At 35.3% G+C, this 23,496-nt stretch overlaps 1 protein-coding gene across 18 annotated transcripts in view; it reads right to left on the bottom strand.

Moving 5' to 3' along the window:
• LOC139117353 (diacylglycerol kinase beta-like) overlaps positions 1-23,496 on the bottom strand; it is a 281,533-nt gene that overhangs the window by 97,650 nt on the left and 160,387 nt on the right. For 11 of the 18 annotated variants that reach the window (XM_070680373.1, XM_070680372.1, XM_070680371.1 and 8 more), the window contains one exon: positions 17,492-17,568. In XM_070680373.1, coding sequence (XP_070536474.1) covers positions 17,492-17,568 — 77 coding nt within the window. Of the gene's footprint in view, positions 1-17,491; positions 17,569-22,023; positions 23,222-23,496 lie in introns of those variants that run through there. The other 7 variants (XM_070680380.1, XM_070680374.1, XM_070680369.1 and 4 more) reach the window with 6 other exon arrangements.

Genomic DNA, 23,496 nt, shown 5'->3' with positions numbered 1-23,496 from the left:
TAATCCCTGTTGCGAATGATAAAAGGGAAAATGATCGCTTGTCAGCGTGCTCTGTGTCTGGGGAATCGCTTGCCGTATCTATGCATGTATAATGCACTTGGGTACATCTTGTGTTGACATCATCAGGTATTGGAGAACATGATGTAAGCTGTGAGGCAGTCTTTCTTCAGTAAATGCTGTTGGATTTTGCTTTTCTTTTTTCCAATCCTCTGTGTCAGTGTACCATGACAGTCACATCAATTTGTTTGCTCAGCAGTTCATACAGTGTACTTGTAAATTATTAAAATTCAACATTGATGCAACGCTCCTATTCCATTCTGTCCTAATTTTACATCATATAACAAGTCATCGTTGATGACACAGTCCCAACTTGTTAATGGGTGCTTTGATTACAGGTCCTCAGAGAGGATAGAGTCCTCTTCATTAGGTCTGTGATAAAAATATTGAATAAATTCGCTTGATACATGTCTGAGTTGTAGTTCAGGACATGAAAAAATCGTAATAAAATGGCCACATGGTGGCCATATTGGATCGAATCACAAACAAATCAATGTGCATATGTATGACACAGGTCAATGTCCTTGTACCAACTTTGATTAAAATCGGTTATAATATGCCTGAGTTATGGCTTTGTACATGAAAAATTCATAACAAAATGGCCGCACAGCAGCCATATTGGATCGTATCACAAAACAAATTAACATGCATATGTATGACATTGGTCAATCTGCTTGTACCAACTTTGAATAAATTTGCTTGATACATGTCTGAGTTATGGTTTGGACATGAAAAAACGTAATAAACTGGCCACACGGCGGCCATATTGGATCGTATCACAAAACAAGTCAATGTGCATATGTATGACATTGGTCGATGTCCTTGTACCAAGTTTGAATAAAATTGGTTGAGATATGCCTGAGTTATGGCTCTGTACATGAAAAAATCGTAACAAAATAGCCGCACGGCGGCCATATTGGATCATATCACAAAACAGATTGATGTGCATAGCTATGACATTGGTCAATGTCCTTCTACCAACTTTGAATAAAATCTGTAGAAACATGCCTGAGTAATGGCTCTGTACATGAAAAAATCGTAATAAAATGGCCGCCTGGCGGCCATATTGGATCGTATCACAAAACAAATTGACGTGCATATGTATGACATATGTCAATGTCCTTGTACCAATTTTGAATAAAATCGGTTGAGATATGCCTGAGTTATGGCTCTGTACATGAAAAAATCGTAACAAAATGGCCGCACGGCGGCCATATTGGATCGTATCACAAAAAGAATTGACGTGCATATCTATGACATTGGTCAATGTCCTTGTACCAACTTTGAATAAAATCAGTTGAAACATGCCTGAATTATGGCTCTGTACATGAAAAAATCGTAATAAAATGGCCGCCTGGCAGCCATATTGGATCGTATCACAAAACAAATCGACGTGCATCTGTATGACATATGAAGTAATCCTTGTACCAAGTTTGAATGAAATTGCTTCAGGCATCTCTGAGATATCTGCGTGAACGGACGGACGGACGCACACACGCACGGACATGACCAAACCTATAAGTCCCCCCGGACGGTGTCCGTGGGGACTAATAATATTCTTTCTGTGGCAGCCAGATGGTTCTGGCAATAACCGTTTCTACACAGCTGTTTCAACATTTGGAAAGATAAGTTTAATTAAGCTTTTTAAACTTTACAGAAAGCACTGACTAAGCTTATTGAATCTATAGCATATTATAATTTAATGAATTGCAACAGCTGCAATGATAAAAATAATATCAAAACTTTGTATACATAAACCTCAATTTCATCCACAGTTCAAAAATCATTCACAATGATTATATTAGTATAAAACAATACATTGTTGTACAAATCAAAACTACTATATAACTGTGGGAAAATATTCTTAAATACCATATTTCATTATTAATTTGACACATTCTCAACAAAGAGCAATACATTACCTTTAACTTATTTCACAAAATAAAAAAAGCTACAGAAAAGCTACAACAATCAATCAAACTGATTATACTTGCATTTGAAACACTTTTCTTTTTTCACCACAATAGATAGACATGATGTCTTGTCAATTAATCTGCCCATTGTGTACAAAAGTTATGAGAAAGATCATAAACACAAATTTTGATTTAGTAACCACCCCAGAATATGAATTTCAAACAGTTAAATTGGATGGTACGCAGGGCATGCATTTAGGGGAACACCATTTGATTTCTGGGGGGGGGTATGGAGGAAGAGGTATGGGAGCAAATTTTTTTTTCCTGTCAGAGTGACAGCAATTTTTTTTTCTACTGTCAGACCTGCATCAATTTTTTTTTCCAAATGGAGTAGCAGTGCAAATTTTTTTTTATTGGTCATCAAGTTTGTAATGTGTTGTATATAAGGGAGCCGTCATTATTGACGGCCTGAAACTCCGAAATTTCGAGTGACCCTCCCCCCTTCACCAACCATGATGAATTTAAGTAACCTCCCTCTCTAACTCTGAAATTTTGACCATTCCCCACTTAGAAAAGTTAAATACCAATACATGTAATTACAGCAACAGTAAAGACCTTTCAAATCTTGATGTACCCTGCTAGACTATCATCAGTTATCTCATGATGGTTCAAAAAAGGTGAACACATCAAAATGAAATTCAAAGTCACAATAAAATAAAAATATAAAAGATCACGCAGTATCTAACCATATAGTATATTGTTTAATTTGGATGGATATTATGACAGGGTTTTCACTAGGATATCTGACGGGGCAGAATTTGAAAGTACAGGGGGAGAACATGAGAGAGGCTTAGGGGGAAGTGTCACAGGGGCTTCCCCCTATCTTACATGGAATTTTTTAAGATATTGATGTGTGCAATGGTACAGTCTGGTGCAATCTGAGAGTTTTTTTAATTTGTTTACTAAGTGAAACTATTAGAATACCCCAAGGGGGGAGAGCACGAGAGGGGGGTTCCCCCTCTCGTATTGGAAATTTTGAGAAATTGATGTGTTTAATGGTGCAATCTGAGAGGAGTTTCAGTTTATTTTGCACTCGGTAAAACTGTTTGAAAATGACATTGAACACTGATATTTTTTACATTTTTTGCATGATCATTTTTGAGTCACAATATTCAACAACCAAACAATGACTATACAATTTGTGAAAAACAGTTCTGTTTGCCAGAGACTGAAGACAAATGAATATACAGGAACGGAAAATCTGTGACCTTCTTGTGTCATTTCTCCAGCTGCCAGCTTCTAATGAAAAGCCTGAATATGGTATGTTTGCGATCCGGTGTTTGTGGTCAGAAAAACAAGGCTCACACATTGTATTTCCTCATATTTGTTGTTCCTCAATTTTTCATTGTCAAGGTACATCTTTCTAACAAATTCATATTGAGAAAATAATATTGGTTTTAACACTAGTTTATTGACTCCTGTCTTGTGTTTTAAATTTTCACAATTTACAGAAGTCAAATAGTCCCCTTTAGATAGTGCCTATGCTATTGAGATATGGCAACAGAAATCCTGAAATATGATTTCTTGGGTCAGAAAATGGAAGGAAAACATTGAGTGTACTGAGGTGTAAAGTAGACCCATGTAGTGCATGCTTATATCATAAGTGCTGGGAAAAGAAACATAAGAATTGCTTGTGGTAAAACATTTGCGCCGCCTATGGCGGCACGCCGGCAAAGAATACATGAGAATAAGTTTCCAAATTTTGCTTATTTCTGGTGCATTGTGACAATTTTTTTTTCTGTTCTGTCTGTTTTATGACAATTTTTTTTCTCAGGCCATGACAGGATCAATTTTTTTTTCTTCTCTCTCACCTGGTGACAAATTTTTTTTTCTCAAAATCCTCCATACCCCCCCAGAAATCAAATGGTTCTCCCCTTATTTCCTTTGCAGTAATTGATAGTCTGTGTCGCTTGGTATTATACCAAAGTCCTTTTTGTCAAATGTCTGTAAACTGGAAATTAAACAGTGAATATAAGTTACGTAGGTATGGAAATCATATCAGGATTTAGATGCATATGTGACAATTGACATACAAAGTCATCACTGATAGATTCAACGACTACAAGAGATTAATATTGTTTGCATTGTTTACTTTGATGATTTACAGATTACTGGTTTGCAGTGTTGATATGTCAAATTAATTATGCCTTAAAAATGTTATCTATGCAATCTGATATTATTTAGCTGAGCTTGTCTTCCAGCTCAACTTATCTACTAAATAAGTGTTTAAATGAAGAAAGACAGAGTTCTTCTTAAAGTGACCTTAATTTAACCTGTTCACCCCTGATTGCCTATAAATGGGTCCACAATCACCATTGATAAGAATATGTTTGGGTCAAACCATGGTGCTGAAAGGGTTATAACTGTAGAATAGGAAAAGAAGTCTCTTTTAAACAGTTCATCTCACATACTTTATGCCAAGGCACAGCAAATTTGTTGGAAAAAGTGAACAACCTGTGACTGCTACAGTTGCTGTTTAAGATGAATGAAAGAGGTTATGGACAAATGAAAACAAGCCTTTTTGTTGTAGAAAAACTAAGCTCCTACCAACAGATCTGCTTTGCTTTGGAAAGATTCTGATGTCTGAACAAAGACAATATGCTGTACATGTATGAGTGCAAGGACAACAGTCAGGAGGGAATGTTCTAAACATCCAGGGTAGCAGTTGAACTACTGCTTCTACATCCAACTCATTTTATCAACTTTCTAAAAAAAAATTATTCATCTCACTTCAAAGGTATCATTCACAGAAAACACTGAAATGTGGGACATGTGACTAAAAATACTCATAATTTTCCCTCATATTTCTTTTGAGCTGTTCATTTGCAGGGTTTCCTGTTCCTATAAATGCAGCAAGATGGAATTTGATTTCACTTTATCATATTCCTTAGGTTTTATGGCTTTGTGCAAAAATACTTTTTTCTCCCAAGTGCTCACAGGCTTAAAGAAACAGGACTTAGAACAACACAAATTTCTGACTCATTTTGAAGCTTTTACAGCCTGTTTAAAGACTTAAATATCACTAACCTACAACATACATATTATCTCGACGTCTTCTTTAATAATTTTCATGCATTATTTGAAATTTTTTTTAGATTTTGATTCAACACACACTGATATGTTTGTTTGATGTTGAGTAAAGAAATATTCTAAAGCCGGGCTTGTGGCAGTGACAGAGACAATTGAAAGACTAGATTGGTGAACCAGGCAGTGGTTTCGACAAGACTCTTTGGTATGATTTCTTTGGTCTCCAAAGGAAAATAACGGCAGACAGCTAGGGAAAACCTGGTTACATATCACTAAACTTACCTGCTTTGACAAACAAAATGATACGCCAAGTTACTCTCAATTTGCAATAAGAGATAACAATCAAGCAGTCCAATCTACAATTTGCCTATTATATTTTCCTGATTTCTTACTTCTTCCTTGGAAAACAGCCATTAGCATAACAGATGGTACTTGTTCTCTGAAGACTGACATTTGAAAAGCAGATTGTTAGAGCAATACATCCAGTAAACTTGATTATCAGTCTGTGAGAAGAGTACACTAACCTCCTTCCCAGTATAAGAGATCATCCTGTTTAGACTAAATTTAGCCGTAAATTGGCCAAGCTAAGCTCCATCATCAATGACCTTTTAGGAATACCAGCGTAATCCCATCGCTGGTATATAGATGCATTATTTTCTGAGTGCAGTCACAATTGCCCTTTGAATTCACCTCCATCTTCTCCACATAAGATAGCCTTTCCTGCGGTGTAAGTGGAGCATCTCCAAGTATATTAACCTGCTTTGGAGTAGATAACCCCCTTTATGCATGGAATCAATCAGATATTGGGTTGTACTCCAGACTTCTATAACCAGACTACATCACCAAGACATTATGATATATCATGCCAATCTGATTTAGCCAATTTATTCAGATTTTTTACAACAAAATAACAACAGTCATTCCCTTAGTTTGTTATAAATTACTTAATTACATCATGTATTCTAAAAGAAATTAAGAGATGTGATGCTTTTTTCAACTTATAATTTTAAAGAACATGATAATCTAAAGTCCCTGAAATGTTTGTTCATTTTAACCGATCTCACCACATTACTGAAATGAAGATACTTACATTTTTCACTCATTTTGTCGTTCCCTTATAGACCATGATGGGCAAAGTGATGATGTGTCTTTGCTTTCTACACATTTCAGTTGATGATTAGCATATTCATTCCAGTGTTTCCTAAGAACTATGTCAATTTTGGCTCTAGAGTGAACATGACAATGTATAAATTCGTCAGCTTGTTGAATGCTTCATTTTTTACTCTGCTCTGATCAGCTGAGCTTTTCACGGAATGCAAACCTTTCCTACCTTCCTTTTATGGCAAAAGTTTTTGATATTTATCATTTCCGTTTCTTAGAAAACCACTGTTCCCCACTTGTAATACATTAAAGATTTATGTTTTTTTTGCCTTAAGTGTTGACAGAGAAAAGTACGATCAACTTCTTTCATGACTGTCTGGGCTCTTATGAGGTGCATTACTGTAAGGAAGGAAAATGATTGGTGAAAAATATATTCCTAGAGATGGAGAGAGAAAGTGCAAGCTGATTGGTTAACTCTGTCATTTTCCAGTAACAAATCTTTTGAAGCCCACAGGATGTTGTGCATTGCGTATATCAAATCTTGCAATTTTAAACATCTGCGTTTTTATAAATTTACCTGTTTTATAAATTTACCTGAGAGAAGGTTGAAAGAAAAGTTACTTTAACTTCAAGATATTGCTGTGTTTATAAACCTGAGGTGAACAAGACCATGATGCAAAATTTTGTGATAATTGGCTGGATAAAGAAAGGATCCGTAAAGATATCTCATGAATTGCAACAAGAACATTCTAATACAAGACACTTTCAATGTATTTGGCAGATCAGAGAATCATACGGAAGTGAAAGATTTCCTGGGTGTGAGAGACTCTGTGTTAGGTTTTATTACTGCAGTGTGCAGCATAATGAGAGTTAAATTAGTTTGACATGGTCATGTGTTTGCAGGAAACACTACCTTGTAAGAGTATGGTGTTAACAATTTAATGCTTGTTCAACAATATTTATTAAACTCTTGAATGTGTATTCTTTTCATTAAACTACGGATGTTAAATCTTCCGCCGCAGTTGAATGTACCTTGCCCCTCATGGTTTCTTGGTAATGACACTGATTATCATTGGAATGTTGAATTTCACAGTCAAGGGGCTAAACACAGAATTATTCCAACACTTACTTATTTCTGTTGACATTCTGTATATGTCAGCAGGAAATTCCGTGACATGTCTATTTTCTACCGGTATTAGTATTCAATGCATTGACACATGCCACCTGTAACTTTCAAAGCTCAGAAATTCTTTTGACATTTTGCTATGGACAAGTCTTTTTACTAGAAATCAATTTAACATAAATAAATAGATACTACACAATATTATATTTAGGAGTCCTGTCCAGTTGAGATGTTCCACTTGGAACTGCTTTCTGACATGTTCAAAGAGTCTATTATACATATTTGAAGCTTGATTTTTTAAAATGTGTACTGCCTTTTTGTTTGACCTATTCCTCTATTTCTCTGGCGTTCTATCTCATGCTATGTGCTGCATATTAATGATGGAAGAATTCTACTAGGAATTACGGCAGGTGTTTCAGTATTCACAGTCAGGGGGTTATGTGTACATTCAATCATTCTTCATCATGTCAAAACACTGAAAAAGATGTTGTCAATATTCCCACTAATGGCATTAAAACTCAAAAATTACAGTTGCTAAAGCTAACTCTTATCCTGGACAGGTATAGTTTACACAACTGAATTTAAATTTTACCTTTTTTTCTGACAATTATGCTATGATTTGCTTTCATAAATGGTAAGATTGACCTAATAGATTTTTTGGACAAAAATATCAAAACCTAACTTGGAATATCACATTTAAACTGTTGAATATCATTTTAATCTGTGACATCTTTTATTTTGATTGTTGTTAAATACAGAAATGTGACTTACAGTTTATCCCCAATGATTTATTTCAGTTTTACAGATGAACTGTTGGATATTCAAAATTAGCATTCAGGAAAGAGCTATTAGGCACAAGAACACAATATAATTTATATCCAGTTGTAAGAGGCCATGACGTCTGACTAACCTGCTAAATCACTATCAAGAATAGGTCACCACGAGGGCACAACATGCCCTCAGAAAGCAGAACTGCAGTTTTGATGCTGTAAAGAGAGGCAATCACACACAGTCTGCACAGCAAATTTCACCGAATACCCTGAAAGGAATAGTGCCCCTGTCAGACTAGTACTGTTAAGCTTTTCTCAGACAAAAACTGTCACTATCAGATGTCTGCACACTGTCATCTAATCATGAAGGGTTTGAAAGATTCCAGGAAAAAATGAAATTCTGTCACTTAAGAGCATGCTACAAGGCAGTTAGATTGACTGGATATATTTACTACATGTAAACATGAACTCTTTGGCAAAATTACTAACATTTTCAAGTTTCTAATACCCTACAAAACCCCACAGCAGTTCAACAATAATAATCAATTTCGATGATTTGCATAAAGTATGAAATTGAGGACAATTTGCATGAAGTACAAGAATGAGAACAATTTGCATAAAGTACAAGAATGAGGACAAGTATTTGAGTCTGGAGGAAATATCAATGCTAATGGCACATGGCTAGCCATAATTCCCATCAACATGTGTGACTGAACAAGGAAATCACATCAAATTGAACCTTAATACAGAACTTACTATACTCGCAAGGTCACACGGTCTCTGCAAATATTACGTTCCATTTGTCTAGACAACTTGAATGAACATTCCGCTGATTTTCTGCCCCGTGTCACTATTTTACCTTCCCTATTGGCAGTTGGAAATGATTTTACATCGGTATCACGTTCTTTTCAAATATGTGATTTCTATTCATGGAAAACTACAAATGCCACTGAGAAGTTAGACCTCCAAAAGTTTATAGTTGAGTCCTTACTGTCTTTTTATATTTTTAATATGTTTAATGCTACATTTATTAGCAAATGGCCTTGCACTAAACCATTGATATTATCATGAGTGGAACAGCTTGACATGACCAGTTGATAAGGTTCTGCGTGATATGACAGTGATAGTTGTTATCAGGTTTGAAATGTCATTCAAAGTCGGCACACAGTAGTGCCACACAATCATTTTTTTTTATTCAAAAACTAAATTCACATATCGCTCAAAACATTTCGAATCAAAGCACTTGCACTGTTAATATTCATGTTTGAGTTTATTATTATTACACATAGTGAATGCATGTTCATTCATTAAAGACGTCATTTTACTGTAGCTTCAAAACTTACTAAATATGAGGTTATGGAAGGATATACTGTTCTATAATATATTTACACTTAGAATGCAGTCTGTATGTGTCATAGGGCTACCTTAGTTTGTAACAACCTATTTTGAAGGCATTCTGCCCATACTGGGCTGTATTTCACATTAAACCGGCTTATCAGTGTACTGGCACTTTACTGTGAAAGACTTGCTGACATTTTCCTCACACCCATGTCTTACTTAAAGTGTCAATTTTGAAAGCATTTACTAAATACTCTGCCACATCTCTTGTCTTGATCTCAATCAGGACCTGTCTCTGACACAGATCAAAGTTTCAATTGCGTATTTGGCCAGCACTGCCTACATTACCTGTGTTCAGAGTGACCATGTGATAGATTAACTTTCAGTACACTTTTGTTGCGGATGTATGGTAAGACACTGTTACAAACCAACACGATAACCAAAATGACGCCATATTTTCAACACTTCTTCATGTACAATTTAGCGCTTCACATATATCATCATGAAATTTTACTAAAAAAGAAAAAATGTCTAAGGAAAACAACAAAATATGTTCCTGTTAACAAAAGCCTTGTGACATGCACTCTAGTCTGCACACTGGTTCATTTATGTTAATATTAATGTGGCTATAAGAAACCAAATACTGGGTATTTTAAAATGTTATAAGGAGTAGACCAAGCCAATACTGGAAGGTCCTGAGTTGATAACAACACAAGTGCATAACTTCAGCTGTTTGAGAATATTTGATTGATATTTTTCCCACCCTACTCAGCTCTACATACAAAATTTTTGTTCAAGTTTCTGATGATGCAATTTTTGTTCATTTACTTAGTAAGTGAGCCAAATTATGGCGCTAAAGAACAGGTGGAAATATTGCCAGTCTCTTAATTGCATGTATTATGCTGGCACACACTGTTTGTCAGTTGCTACACTGTTTTATGTCACCTCAAACCAATCTGTATTAAAATTCCTGCCTTAATCATGCCTGTAATTGCAGCTGTTCCATGATTCAATCAGCTGTCATTCCTCCCCGTGGGAAAATAGGAAATGTGATTTAGTTAGTTGGCGTTCCTTCCCCTCGGCAATGACGTCGTCTTGACTATATAAAAGCCCCTCGGTTAAGTTCAACTAGTGTAAATTTTCAGAATGTGCCATAAAAATCTGTCAAGTTCCCTTTTAACGGTGGCTAAATTGAGCCCTCAGGTTAAAGGTCATCTTGTACACTTTATGGCGAATTTGGGTCATAAAAGTAGAAAAACACATGATTAAAGTTTGCAATTTGATGGCAGATTCATATCATGCAATATCCATGTGAAGAAGGACTGTTATACTGCATGAATCAACCCCCAGGTTAAAAAGTTAGTCAGTGCCCCTTTGGGAATTGAGTGATCCAAATTCCATTACTACTCTCCAACATTATCTGTCCTGATTTATTTTATATAAATCATAATAAAACTGTCCGCTTTGATTGAGAACATCTTTCATGTTGAACTGTAATTCTCAAAATACAAATATGTACTATAAATCAAGACTAAACCATGTCACTCTAAATGGGACAGGGAAGATCCTTGTTGCCATGGTACTTTTTGCCTTTTGACATTTTTGTTTCATTGTACTAGGTATAGCATGTTATCTACAATGTACTGAACATGGTGTTTGAGACATGTTAGTTAAAAATTGTGATCAATGAATTGGAAATTATGTAAAAGCACATAAGGCGTAAGGGAGATGATTTTCTCTATATTAAGGCAGCAATATTTCCTCTTGAAAATGAATTGGCAAATGATCATTTAAGGCCTGTGATCAGATCATTTCATTTCAGATGCACCTTTTTTTGTCTCAAATACACCATCCAATCAGTTCAAAGTTAAAATTTGCCTAATTTGCATTTTGCCTCACTGTTATATCCAGATGACAAAGTCTTCAAACATCTACAGGCAAAGTGTATGTGTATCTGTCTGGATAGAAAATGTCAGCTTGAACAGACTACACAAAAGACAGCATTGAAAGCATAGCCTTGTAATCTTGTTTACACAGATTAAAGATTAAAGTTTTAATATCTTTGTAGGAACCTACTACCAATATTCTGTCCCCTGAATTTTATTATCATAGAATTAAACTCTAATGCCAAATACACTGGTATGACACTTATTATTGAAAATGTTTGATTCTGTTTGGACAATTCCACTTCTTAGTAAACTATTAATTGTTTTCCTGTATATATCTGTAAATTCTTATAATTTGTTTTAAGCTCATGATAAAACTCCAAAGTTTATTTGTAAAGTTGTAATTTTTTATATCTGTGCACCCAAGACATATTCAAGCCACTGATTTCAATTGTACTGTTTACAAACAGGATAATTAACAATTGCTTTGTGATTAGATGGTAATAACCCATATTTTTTTCTACATACTAAGTACATGTTATACATTAACTATGGAAAGCTGTGTTTATTATCATTGAACTTCAAGGGGTATTCTAAAATGATACTAGTGAATTTTAAATGCTATTTTGAAACAATGTATGGGATAGAGCAGAGAAGGACCAGAGAGGAGCAGAGAGGAGCAGTTGAGAATGATCACCTTATAGACCTTTGTTAGGTTAGCTTTCACATGCATGTCATATATTTTTGGTCTAAAATCCACCACTTCGGTAATTCCATCATATGCAAGTCACAAATTCAAAATTAACACTTGTCAATGTTACATTATGATACCCGCACTCCATGTCTAGGGAAGGCATTACAGATTCAATGATACACTGATTATATCAGTTGCATATCATTACCTTATTAAACAGAGACAACACTCCAGCTGTATTTGGCAATGGGGCTCAACACTCAAATAAAATGTTCCTGTTTTTCATCTTCAGGTGTTAAATGTTTTCTCTTATAACTCTGGGGGGAAAGTTGCTCAGAAACTGGGAGAAATTTCTTGTTTCAAATCCCCAATTTGGCGGGGGTCACATGACAACTCATAAATTGTCACAACTTTAACGAGGTTGTCTGTCGGAATTTCCTGACCATAATTACCTGCACTTACGAACTCACAACTATAGCTTCCTGACACTAATTTATTATACATTATTCAAAACCTTTTTCCTATCAGGGTTTATCACAGAGATTTTACTCACAACAATGTTTCCCAATAAATTTATGCTTCAAAAAAATTGCTCTAGTTTACGGCATTTTCAGGATTTCTTTTTCAACATGAATCCATAATTTCAGGCCCAATTCCCACAAGATGCACACCTTTGGAATTATTAAGTCTTGTACTGAACCATTTTTAGGAAATTTGGCCACACAACCCATTGAAAATCTGGTTACTCTGCACAAATATTGAATCAAATTGAAGAAGAAAATTGTTTACAATAAAGAAATAAATATAGGTTGCTAGGTTTGGATATATATACCACATCTAGTTATCTGAATATTATACACATATCAGAAACAAGACCGGCCTAGCTGTGCTATTGACTTTGATGTTCTGCTTATTTGCAAATCTTGATTGAATACAAAGTATGTTGCATCCACACTTTAACTGCGCACATGAAAACAACAACAGGGGACAGGCTATGGTAAAAAACACTCTTTGTAGTGTCAGTGCATGAAGCTGATAAGTGCACTTTGTATAATGGTCAAGACTTGATGCAAATGGCAAGACAAATAAGAAAGTCCAAATAAAAAAACATTATTGGTTTGTATTGCTGCGGAAATACCTTCTACTTTTTAGAGTTTTAGATATAATAGAATGAATCACTGATTAATCACATTTGCATAACCAACACTGAGGAAATCTGTCATCGTCTTTTTTAAAAACTTTGACCCTTCTTTAGAAAAATAGCAGTAAATACCTGCGATACATACCTAGTTGCTTGCTATGCAACTTAATATGTATAATTTGATACAGTTCAGGAGGTCACTGTAAGGTTAGAAGGTCATTTGCCTTGTTCAAATGGGGCAATTATGATCATCTATCCTCCTGGCGAAATCTTCCATATTTGGACAATAATGTACATCAATCATGTGGTCAAATTTTCTTGCTGTCTTAAAGGTCTTTTGAAAGGCCCTTTAGCTTACTGGATAAAATAATACCTCTCTGCCTACTGTATGTGACTTTGGCTTGGAAGCCTGTATCACGTACTGTGCAGAATTCAGACCGAGTTTCCGTGTTCGAATCATGGTTTATTAATTGTGAGTGGCCAAACAGAGAGAATCTTCTAGACTTCAAAACGCTTCAGTGAAAGGAGACATTGATAGGAGAAGACACCATGGCTGTCATCTCAAATAACAATGCATATCCTTGCTAAATAACAACTGAGAAATTTTATGCCAGGTATGATGAACAGAATCAAAGGAAAAAAGTGGCTAATATCAGCCACCTTAACAGTAATAACACAAACGATGACGACATTATGAGGCAATTCCCATTCATGTCATTACGACAGCTGCACATGATTAGATTGGTATATTTTCGTCTCTCATGGTTGAAATGATCCTATTTTGCAGGCAAATGGATGTAAAAAAAAATGGTTGCCTGATTGCTAATTGTCAGTGATGGGAGTGAATGAAACATAACACCAAATGTCACAGACAACATTTGAGCTCAGAATGGTTCCCATTTCTTGCCAGATATCATTTGAGTATCAGAAAATAGACTGTCTGGAATGGCGTCCTGAGAAACTCATTAGCATTTCAACGTTCTTTTTTTGGCATGTGCAGAAGCGGGCTTGACAATTTGCATGTTTACAACCTTATTTGCATGTCCAGAAGCTATTACTGAATAACAATTCATTTGATAATTTACAGAGAGAACACTGGAATCTTTTTTTTTTCATTTTGCACAAAGTTCTGTATTTCTGCAGGAATGTACTTGAAGTCTCATGCAAATTAGACTCTGCAGAAGCCATAACAAGAGAGCAAAAGGCAAATTAAAATAAAATAGCATGCATCATGAGGACAGCTTTTCAGAATAATGAAGATGTTACAATCTTTTCTGGATCTAACTTGTCTGCATTTATTTCAAGGCTGTGAGGACATTAGGATTTTTCTCACAGAGTTACAAGATAATTGATGTATGAATTCCAGGCATATTACGAATAATCAAGTTCTCTGACAAAATATCCAAAAAATATATATTTCTGTAGTTATTTCAAAAAGGTTTGATTAAAGTTTCCTCAACAGTGCAATATATGAGTAGCAAAATTTATCTTTTTTGACAGAAAGTATGAAGTACAGTGTTTCAATGGTAGCTGATCACCAAGTATATTTGCTGTATGTTTGTGGTTTTGAAAAATGAAGGACAAGACTTGAGCATTGACAAATAAATCTTTACAATCCTAGAGTTGCATGGTATTATTGCTCACTGGGACAAATTGAAGCCTGTAGGACAAACAATGAACTAGGTGAACTGCTTTGTGATATCAGGATTATGGTGATGCTATACACACAGCTAATATGGGACAGCTGGATCAATGGAGATGTTTTAGCACGATTAGTCTCCAATGGAGAGAGCTGGCAATGCTACTAATAGAGACAAACACATGTATTAGGGCACAGATCAACGGCAAATTATACACACCATTCTTGTAGAATAGTAATGTAATAGATAGCCTACTACAAAATGTTGGAAAACCTCAACCATTTCCCTGTATTACCAGGTACACTCATTGTGATATTTTGCTGCTACTTCAAAGAGTAAAGAGCCTCATTTCATAATTGTTTTTGGATCTCAAATCATATAAATATGGCCACTTAATTGTGTAATTGTATAATTACTGAACAATGTTATAACTCTGCTGCCTTTTCATTGAATGATTATGCTCCCCTTTTCATCAGAAAATATTGACAGGAAATTTCATAATATTTGAATGAAAAGACCTCAGATGTTCAGCTGGTCAGAAGAGTATCAACCAGAAATAATATCATCAATGCAGCTGACAGTCAGTTTTGTAAAAAGATCTCTTCACATTTGATTTCATATCCCGTACTTGTTTGAAAGGAAACAGTGCAATAGGTAAGTACATGGTAGCTATATTGTAAAATGTAAACAGGCCAGGGACAGGGATAATGATGGAACAACTGCTGTATAAAAGGTGAATGGTCCATACATTACAGCTCAGTGAATCAAATAAAGATCTCATGATCATTTAAAAATACTTTTTGTTACTCATCCCTGAAGAACATGTACACTTAGGGTGATATTTATCAATCGGCAGCTTTTAAACTAAACACTTAATTACTATTTTACAAATGCTTTTCAAATCCAATCATTGTGAACTTAAGAATAGATGCTATATAGTGATATAGAATCCGATTCTGAAATTTAGAAGAGAAAAACTTCAAACCCTCTGCCAATTCAAAATCTGATAACCACGTTATCATGATACTTTTATATTAAAGTACACACAGTTATATTTTATCCATTACCTTTCCATTACACAATTCTCACATCGTAGGGTCAGGAAACTTACACATCTCGTAAAAAATATGAAACCCACAGTAAGTGATCATATAGCTCATCATAGAGGTGCAATAAATGTTTCATTTTCCCTGTGAATTGGGAGCCAGGTAACAGAGAGATATTTGCTAAGTCCAAAACAGGAAATCATAAATATTATGTCAGCTCTACACTGTCTCTTTTAACATTATACCGGTATTTGTTTAAAATTTCAACAACATAAATTGCACCTATAGATATATGTTTTCTTTGGGATTGTTTTGCACAATGATAGAAAGACATATTGAATGTTGGATAGACATAAATTAAGTGAATGACACACAAAATAGTAACATAACAGACAAGTTATGGATTTGCTGTCAAACATAAATAGTAGGATTGTCATAAAACTCTCACAAAGTTGAAAAAAATGTACTTATTGATAGTTATTATGGCCATAAAAAGGAGGAAGAAGTTGCTTCTCAGTGTTCAGATATACCACACTGATGTACTCTTATCAGCATGATGTGGTTTTAATTTCACTTTCTTTGATGAGGTGATGTTCACTATTCTACTGGTTGACAAAAAATTAGAACAGAAGAGGTTGGAAGGAGTGACTATAGCTCTTTTTAGAACTATCAGATCATCCGGAGAGATAGACTTTGTGTGAATGATTGTACAATTAATGTATAATTGTAAAGTGACTGCTTGAAAGCATTTAGGAAATGATCAAAATGTGAATTACTTTTGACAATGACAAGACAAGTAAGGGAAGTGCAGTGGCTGCCTCCATGTGGCTCTTGATACAGACATACATTACAATTCCAACTGTGGGACTAATATAGTAATTTCTACTCATTTTTCTCAAAAAAGCACCCTTAAGATATTATTAACTGTTAATCTCCTATTTTAGAACAGTAATTCATCTTGATGTTAGCTTTTTTTCAAGTTTTTCTCACTTTGGGATGAAAATGTGCTAGCAACCTACTTCAGCACTGCAATCTTGATCAAAAGGCTGACAGTACCATGATGCTTTGTAGCAATACAAATGCAAATCTTCAGAGGTTTCCAAGGAGAATTTCAAAAGGACACCATACCCTTTACGGACATTCAACTTACGCTAATATGTGCCTCCACACAGAGAGTTTTCAACTTTTGCTGTAACTTTCCCAGAAGAAAATTTGAAAGCTGATTCTCTTTCATAGTCATGAATCAAAATCAGAAATCTGCACTGTTCAAAGTTTAAAATGACCTGAACCATATATCAACATTTGCAATTAAAATTGCTCCTAGATGTTGAAATTGTCTATTCCACAGGCTTCAGAATGAGTTGACCAGAAAAGTTTTATAAACTTTAGTCCAAAATTCTGTCCTTTAGGCTCGTTTCACCTTCAGAGGTCTCAGTACTGAACATAGTGTGTGACCAAACAGCCTATCAATAGAAATTTTGCAGTTTTATCAATGCATGTTTTTCACCTTCACTTTCATGTATTAAAGTTCCAATACAAAACATGTTCTTACAACGTAGTGTTAGTGAATTTGTGTTAAAGCAAAGATTGTAGAGTGTTTCTCTACAAAACAAGGAGACTCAGAGGGTTTAATTGTAAAGATACAGAGAGACTTTGATCAGTTTGAATTTATAATTCTATGATTCCATCACTCACCTGCTCTGGATTATACTTGGAGAGGACACCATCGCCATGGAATTCTTCAAGAACATCTTTCAATGTTTTCCTGGAATCTGTTAGAAAAAGATAAATAAATAAACTATCATTAAAGGTTTGTTTTTCCAACGTGACATATCCATTTTGTATAACTGTGATGATAAAAATATTCAAAAACACGTTGCATGTATATAAAATATACCTGAAATATGTAAAATATGCTAATTATCATGCATAATGGCATTGCAAATGTAAAACTACAGTCAGTGATGCTGGCTACACTGTACTTAGAAATTATTCTTTTTTGCAATGGTATGTGTAACATTGTAGCCAATGATTTGAAAAGATCTGAACAAAAATCACTAGGTATATTGCTAGCTATATCATTGTTACAGGTTCTTTTGTAGACAATGGCAGTGGGATATGAAACATTGTAGCCAATGCATAATTTTTGTTGAGCATTTGAATATTTTTGGTATGCATCTCAATGAACGATCAAAACAGCACTGTTCGAGGTTCCTTGTTTGTTACTAAATATAGCTGCACTGGCACAACATCGCACATTGCTGTTTGAATGTGGGCAAAGTTTGTCAGTGTTGTATTTGGATTGTTGTTGAAGCTTTAAGGCTGAGCTGTAAATATGTCTGTCAGTACTCATAGTAGCACTAACAGTTGCATACTAGAATGTATTTTCATTATTCTAGCAGGGTACGCTTACCCATTCCGGACACCTGGTACCACCACTAATTATCAGTGGTTCAGGATGGTCCTACTTAAATTTGTAAATCACAATTGTCCCATGGACCTGGTAATATATTACCTTGAATGGAAATGATTATTGGACCAGTTTAATGTCATATTACATGCATAATTTCAGAAAGTATAATCTGAATATGCAAACAAATATTTATTTTTGCATGTTAATGAGAAAATAATGACATCATTTGCAAACTGCCCTATCGCAATGAATTAGGTTGCAGCACATATCTGTCTTCACTTCAACATCACTTGACCCCTTTCCGTCAATTTTTGACGGTAAACATAGTGAAATAGCACTAAATTATTGCAGTAGTGATACAAGTGACACAGTAACAATGGTTTGGTACAGACAATTTGGATGACATTCTCACTTGAGTGTTAGAACTATCATGCAAAATTAGCATGATAATTCTCCAAAAAGAAATTTAATTTCTTTCAATCAGATTAAACAGCAAAGTCAAATTTTTCTCTGCTCATGGGAAGAAATTAAGTCATTATGCATTCATATATGAACATCAGAGGACCTTTCTATCCCAAAACTTATATTTATTGGGTCTTTGGAAATAGGATGGTTAGGTAGGTTGGTTATTGCTGTGGAGGAGGAGGGGATCTACAGCAACAAGAAAAGAACAAAATTTGGCAAAATTTTCTCCTATTTACAGGATTTTATGTTAGAAATATTGAGATTAGCTGCTTTTAAACTGTATAGGCTGAGTAACAAGAAAAACTGATATTGTTTTCTTGGCTTTTTTGAAGATACAGTTTAATTTTGAGGAGGATATTGCGGGTATTGTGAAAGATTTCAAAACAGATTGCACATACTGTTACTTTGCCATTGCAGACAGAGAAATGATACAGTAACAAGTTTGTACTTTGATTACTGAAACGGTGTGATATGGGTGTGTGTTTGTGTTTTGGTGATTTCATTTTTTTTAACTGGCCATCTACCTGTACTATAACTAGTGGAAAATGGCCGAGTTGTTTTGGCTGATTTGTTTTCAAGATGATCAATGTACCGAATGAGAATCTGACAATGCTACTGACCAACAGGTCAAACTCAATGTTATAAAATCCTGGAAGCTCTACACCCAAAGGGTTAGTGAATATTACTTTGTAATGACATGCCCTTGAGATGATTAGATACTGTACACTGTGGCAGTGACTTTGTCTTTATATGTATTGGCATTCATCAAGTTTTGCCTATTTGGCATATACAAATACATGCACATGCACGCACACACACACATACATACACATACATAAACACAGCATCTTTCAGCACCTAAATGTTAAATGCTCAAGGTGACATGAGAGTAACATATTCAAATTGTCTCAATTCCTGTCTCTTTGTTACCCTGCCCTTCCTACTACATCAGATTTTTTCTAAAATGAAGCACCACAATCATTTCATCATACATTCATGTTATTTCTCTTAAATATCAGTCTGTTTCACACTGTTAGTGATAGCTGTACATGATGAAAAGATTTGTCTTGACAGTCATTTCAATTTTAATGTGAATGACATTATGTTCTTTTCAATTGACTGCATACACATTATTTTCACCTTTATTTACCATGCAAGTTGGTTAAATAATTTGTGAAATTCTAAAGAGGTGACATTGTGTTCAGGAGTTATTTCTGTCAAAGCCAAATGGCTGTGTTTACAAATCAGGACTCTAGGTGTTTTTTGTCATGGTTAGGCATCAAGTCTGCATACATGTATATGCATTCATGTGGACCCTGGTAATAGCCCTTGGCGAGAGCTTGTAGAATTCATGTTGTTCACAGAACATGTTGTGATGTTGTATAGACCAGGAACCAAGGTGTAATTGTTTACCATCACGTAGTGCCTGAAAATCTGCAAAGCAAAATACCACCCTACTCTACTTTATAACTTTTGGTAATCAGTCTCCTTGTTTACGTTTTGTGGAAAAAAATACATATGACACATTTCTAGGCCTGTTAAGTGAACTTGGTCATCAAATGTAAATCAAAGATATGTATGCGAAGAAGCATTTACTTTGATAGTATTTGGCATTCAGGGATAAAAATAGCTGAAAAACTTCCCAGTCAGCCGGGCGTAAACAGAAAATCTTTTGCTGCAAAAGAGGGTTTTTTCATCTCATGCCTGGCAGTCTCCAAACACACACAAAGCAAACAAAAAACTGGACTAATAAGCAAGCTGACAGATTTTGTATGTCCAGGGTTGTTTTTGAAATAAGTTACACTAGTACTCTATGTAAACTTCATGTCTTTTGAAACACACTTGTGATCAACAAAGGTATTTGATCATTATCTAGAGCAATGTCAAATTTGAGGGCTGCTTTCCTTTCTATTATAATTTTATGAATTTTTCTTTACTTAGAAAATGAAAAGATTTATTATCTGTTGGCTGGATATTCATGGGAGTCTTTCAGGAAATGTTAAAAGCATTCTCCTTCATGGTCAACATTAAATCAAAATTTTACAAATGGAGGGGTAAATATTGATAGCCCTTTAGAAAATTTGACAGAAATTATGTATCCTTTGATGCTTGACATTAAGGTGTTATCAGACTGTATTTAAACTGAATCAATACACTTTGTAGAGATTATCCATGGCCAGCTGTCACCTTACTGTGTTTAAATTATACTATGGTTGAAGCAGGGGTACAGATGTTGGCACATTGTGTTAGACAATTATGCTGCAATACTATGAGTCCAAGAGATCAACATGAGAGCAAAAATGCAACACAAGCTTGTCTGGCAATGGCTTTTTTAAAATGCAGTTTGAAAAGTGATGCATATTGTAAATATTTCGCACATATGCAACTTCCTCACAATTAAACTCCAAATTTAAACACACCAATATACAAAGCAAGAGTAGTCATTTAATGAACAACTTACAGACTATATTTTAAAATCATATACATCAGAAACACCTAAGACATTTTTTTATTATCATTATTACATTTATCTTGTTATGTCAGAAAAATTTAAACTATTATTGTTATATAACACTTTAGATGACACAATCCTTTATTTACACGCAAGCAATAAATATTATTATATTATTATTATTATTATTATTGCGGCTCAGCTGATTGCTGTCTCGTCGTTTTCATGGTAATACAATATTAAGCTTAAAAGCCTTAACCCAATGTACTACATTGATTGGTGACAGGCAGGGGTCAATGCCTTGTACATTGTCATATTCCGTCTTGGAACACTGGATTTCTCTAATCTGTCATATTCCGTCTTGGAACACTGGATTTCTCTAATCTGTCATATTCCGTCTTGGAACACTGGATTTCTCTAATCTGTCAGCTGATTATGAATTAGCTGTATACTTCCACTTCCTGACGGCCGCTCACAAATTTGTTCCACTTGTGTATATTGTTGTATGTGCCTTGGACGTGCATAAATCAATCTGTATACTGGCAGGGTAATTGACACAGAATTACTGTCCACTCCATTGAGTATTCAGAAACCACTGTAAATATATAGCAGTGAAGATGGAGATTGCTGGGACAAATGTTACCGTCATCACAGATACTACTATCTGTACACTCTATTGCCTTAATGATAAGTAATGAAACAAATTGCTTCATAGATATCCTACTGGTATGGTAGTGTCACATAAAAGATTACCCAAACATAACAAATAAATAAAAAGGCACATCAAAAAACATAACGTACATTAGTTACAGTTACAATACGAAATATGTCATATTAGAGCACTGATTAATAGATGCACAAATATAAATATGAAAGAGAAAAAATTATGGGACCAACCAAACATGACCAAATTGACAATATCGCACGCTTGGTTTCTCAAAGCCATCACAAGCGAGGAAGCCGTTGGCATGAATAGAGGTTTGGGTGATGACCCGGCCATCTTGCTCGTATTCTCAGTCACACTTCCAGATGACAGGGAAAGCGTAGATAACCCCAGCTTCAATTATGCTGCCACGGAATCTCTATGCATGTATGTATCACAATCTGATCCAATCTCCCGGCATTAATTTCCAAGATGTGGCATTATTAGCAGAGGAGCAGATCAAGCTTTGGCGGCTTGTACAGGCATGTGTACAAGTATGTAAATAGAGACTGCTCAGAGCTAGCAACCGAGAGACGACGATGCTCAGTACAACTTCAAACGCTTTATCCAATGCAATTAACACCCACATATATCAGACAAGTGATTTATCAATTGTCATAGCATTCTAAAGCCTGAGTAAACAGAGAGTCCTCCACATTCCAACGCCAATATGATCCTAACTGGTATCCCTTCATACAGGGGTCTTGATCCCGGGAATTCTGCTATCATGTGACATCGGATGCACTGGATGATGACAAATGCATTCAGTATCAGTCCTGCATTACTTTTTTTCCGTGAATGGAAAGAGACAGAAAAGCACGGTGCTGGTCAAATCATATGAAATTCTGCTCCAAACGCTTAGCTTGCACGGGTGTATATTCTAGGCTTAGAGCACTGGTATAGTTTTCGGAAAAACTGTGACAAGCCAGACTGCCCACTGCTTATTGGGAACAACAGCCCTAAATAAAGAAACTCTGAATCTCCACAAATGCTATTCAAATCAACTTCCCTTATTATCACAACCGTATCAGTCATCAAGCATTCCTCTTCCAGGCTGGCAATCCTAATTAAAGCGATGCTCAGGCTGATCCGTTACTTTTCCGGGGTGTTCTCAGAAATGCTGATGTCCAGTGACTATCCTGCACTTTCGCACCTGGTCATCATATTGTTTCTTATCACACTATCAGTCCATTACAGAGTGTAGTATTAGGTATGCCAGGCACATATCTACTGCAGTACCGAAGCTTGCAGAATGACTAACATGCTTATTTACATCAAGTCCATCCACCCACACACTCTCTTTTTTATAGTGGTGTCTTCTCGTACAGTGATCGCCAGGATATGTGAGTGTCTGATACATATATATAAATATATACATGCTCACATATCAGCTAATGGATGACCATCAAATCTTACCACGCATTAATTAAAAATTTACCAGCCACTGTATGCTGCTTATTATCCTTGAATACATCTGTTACACACTTGTAAGTTCATTGTGATTCAAATTATCTTGTTTAATTGGATCAGCTGGCCTGTAACAGGTAAACAAGTGTCCATCAGGGGAGATGTGACTGTGAAATTGATAATTGTGAACCGTTAGAGATGAGGTATTTTCAGGTATTGATTTATAATCTGCTGCTCATTACACTGTGAAACCCATTGAC

The sequence above is a fragment of the Ptychodera flava genome, chromosome 18, assembly GCF_041260155.1.
Source record: "Ptychodera flava strain L36383 chromosome 18, AS_Pfla_20210202, whole genome shotgun sequence".
In the NCBI taxonomy this organism is placed as follows: Eukaryota; Metazoa; Hemichordata; class Enteropneusta; family Ptychoderidae; genus Ptychodera; species Ptychodera flava.
The sequence above is the reverse complement of the archived record's forward strand: the minus strand, read 5'-3'. Positions and strand labels throughout refer to the sequence as shown.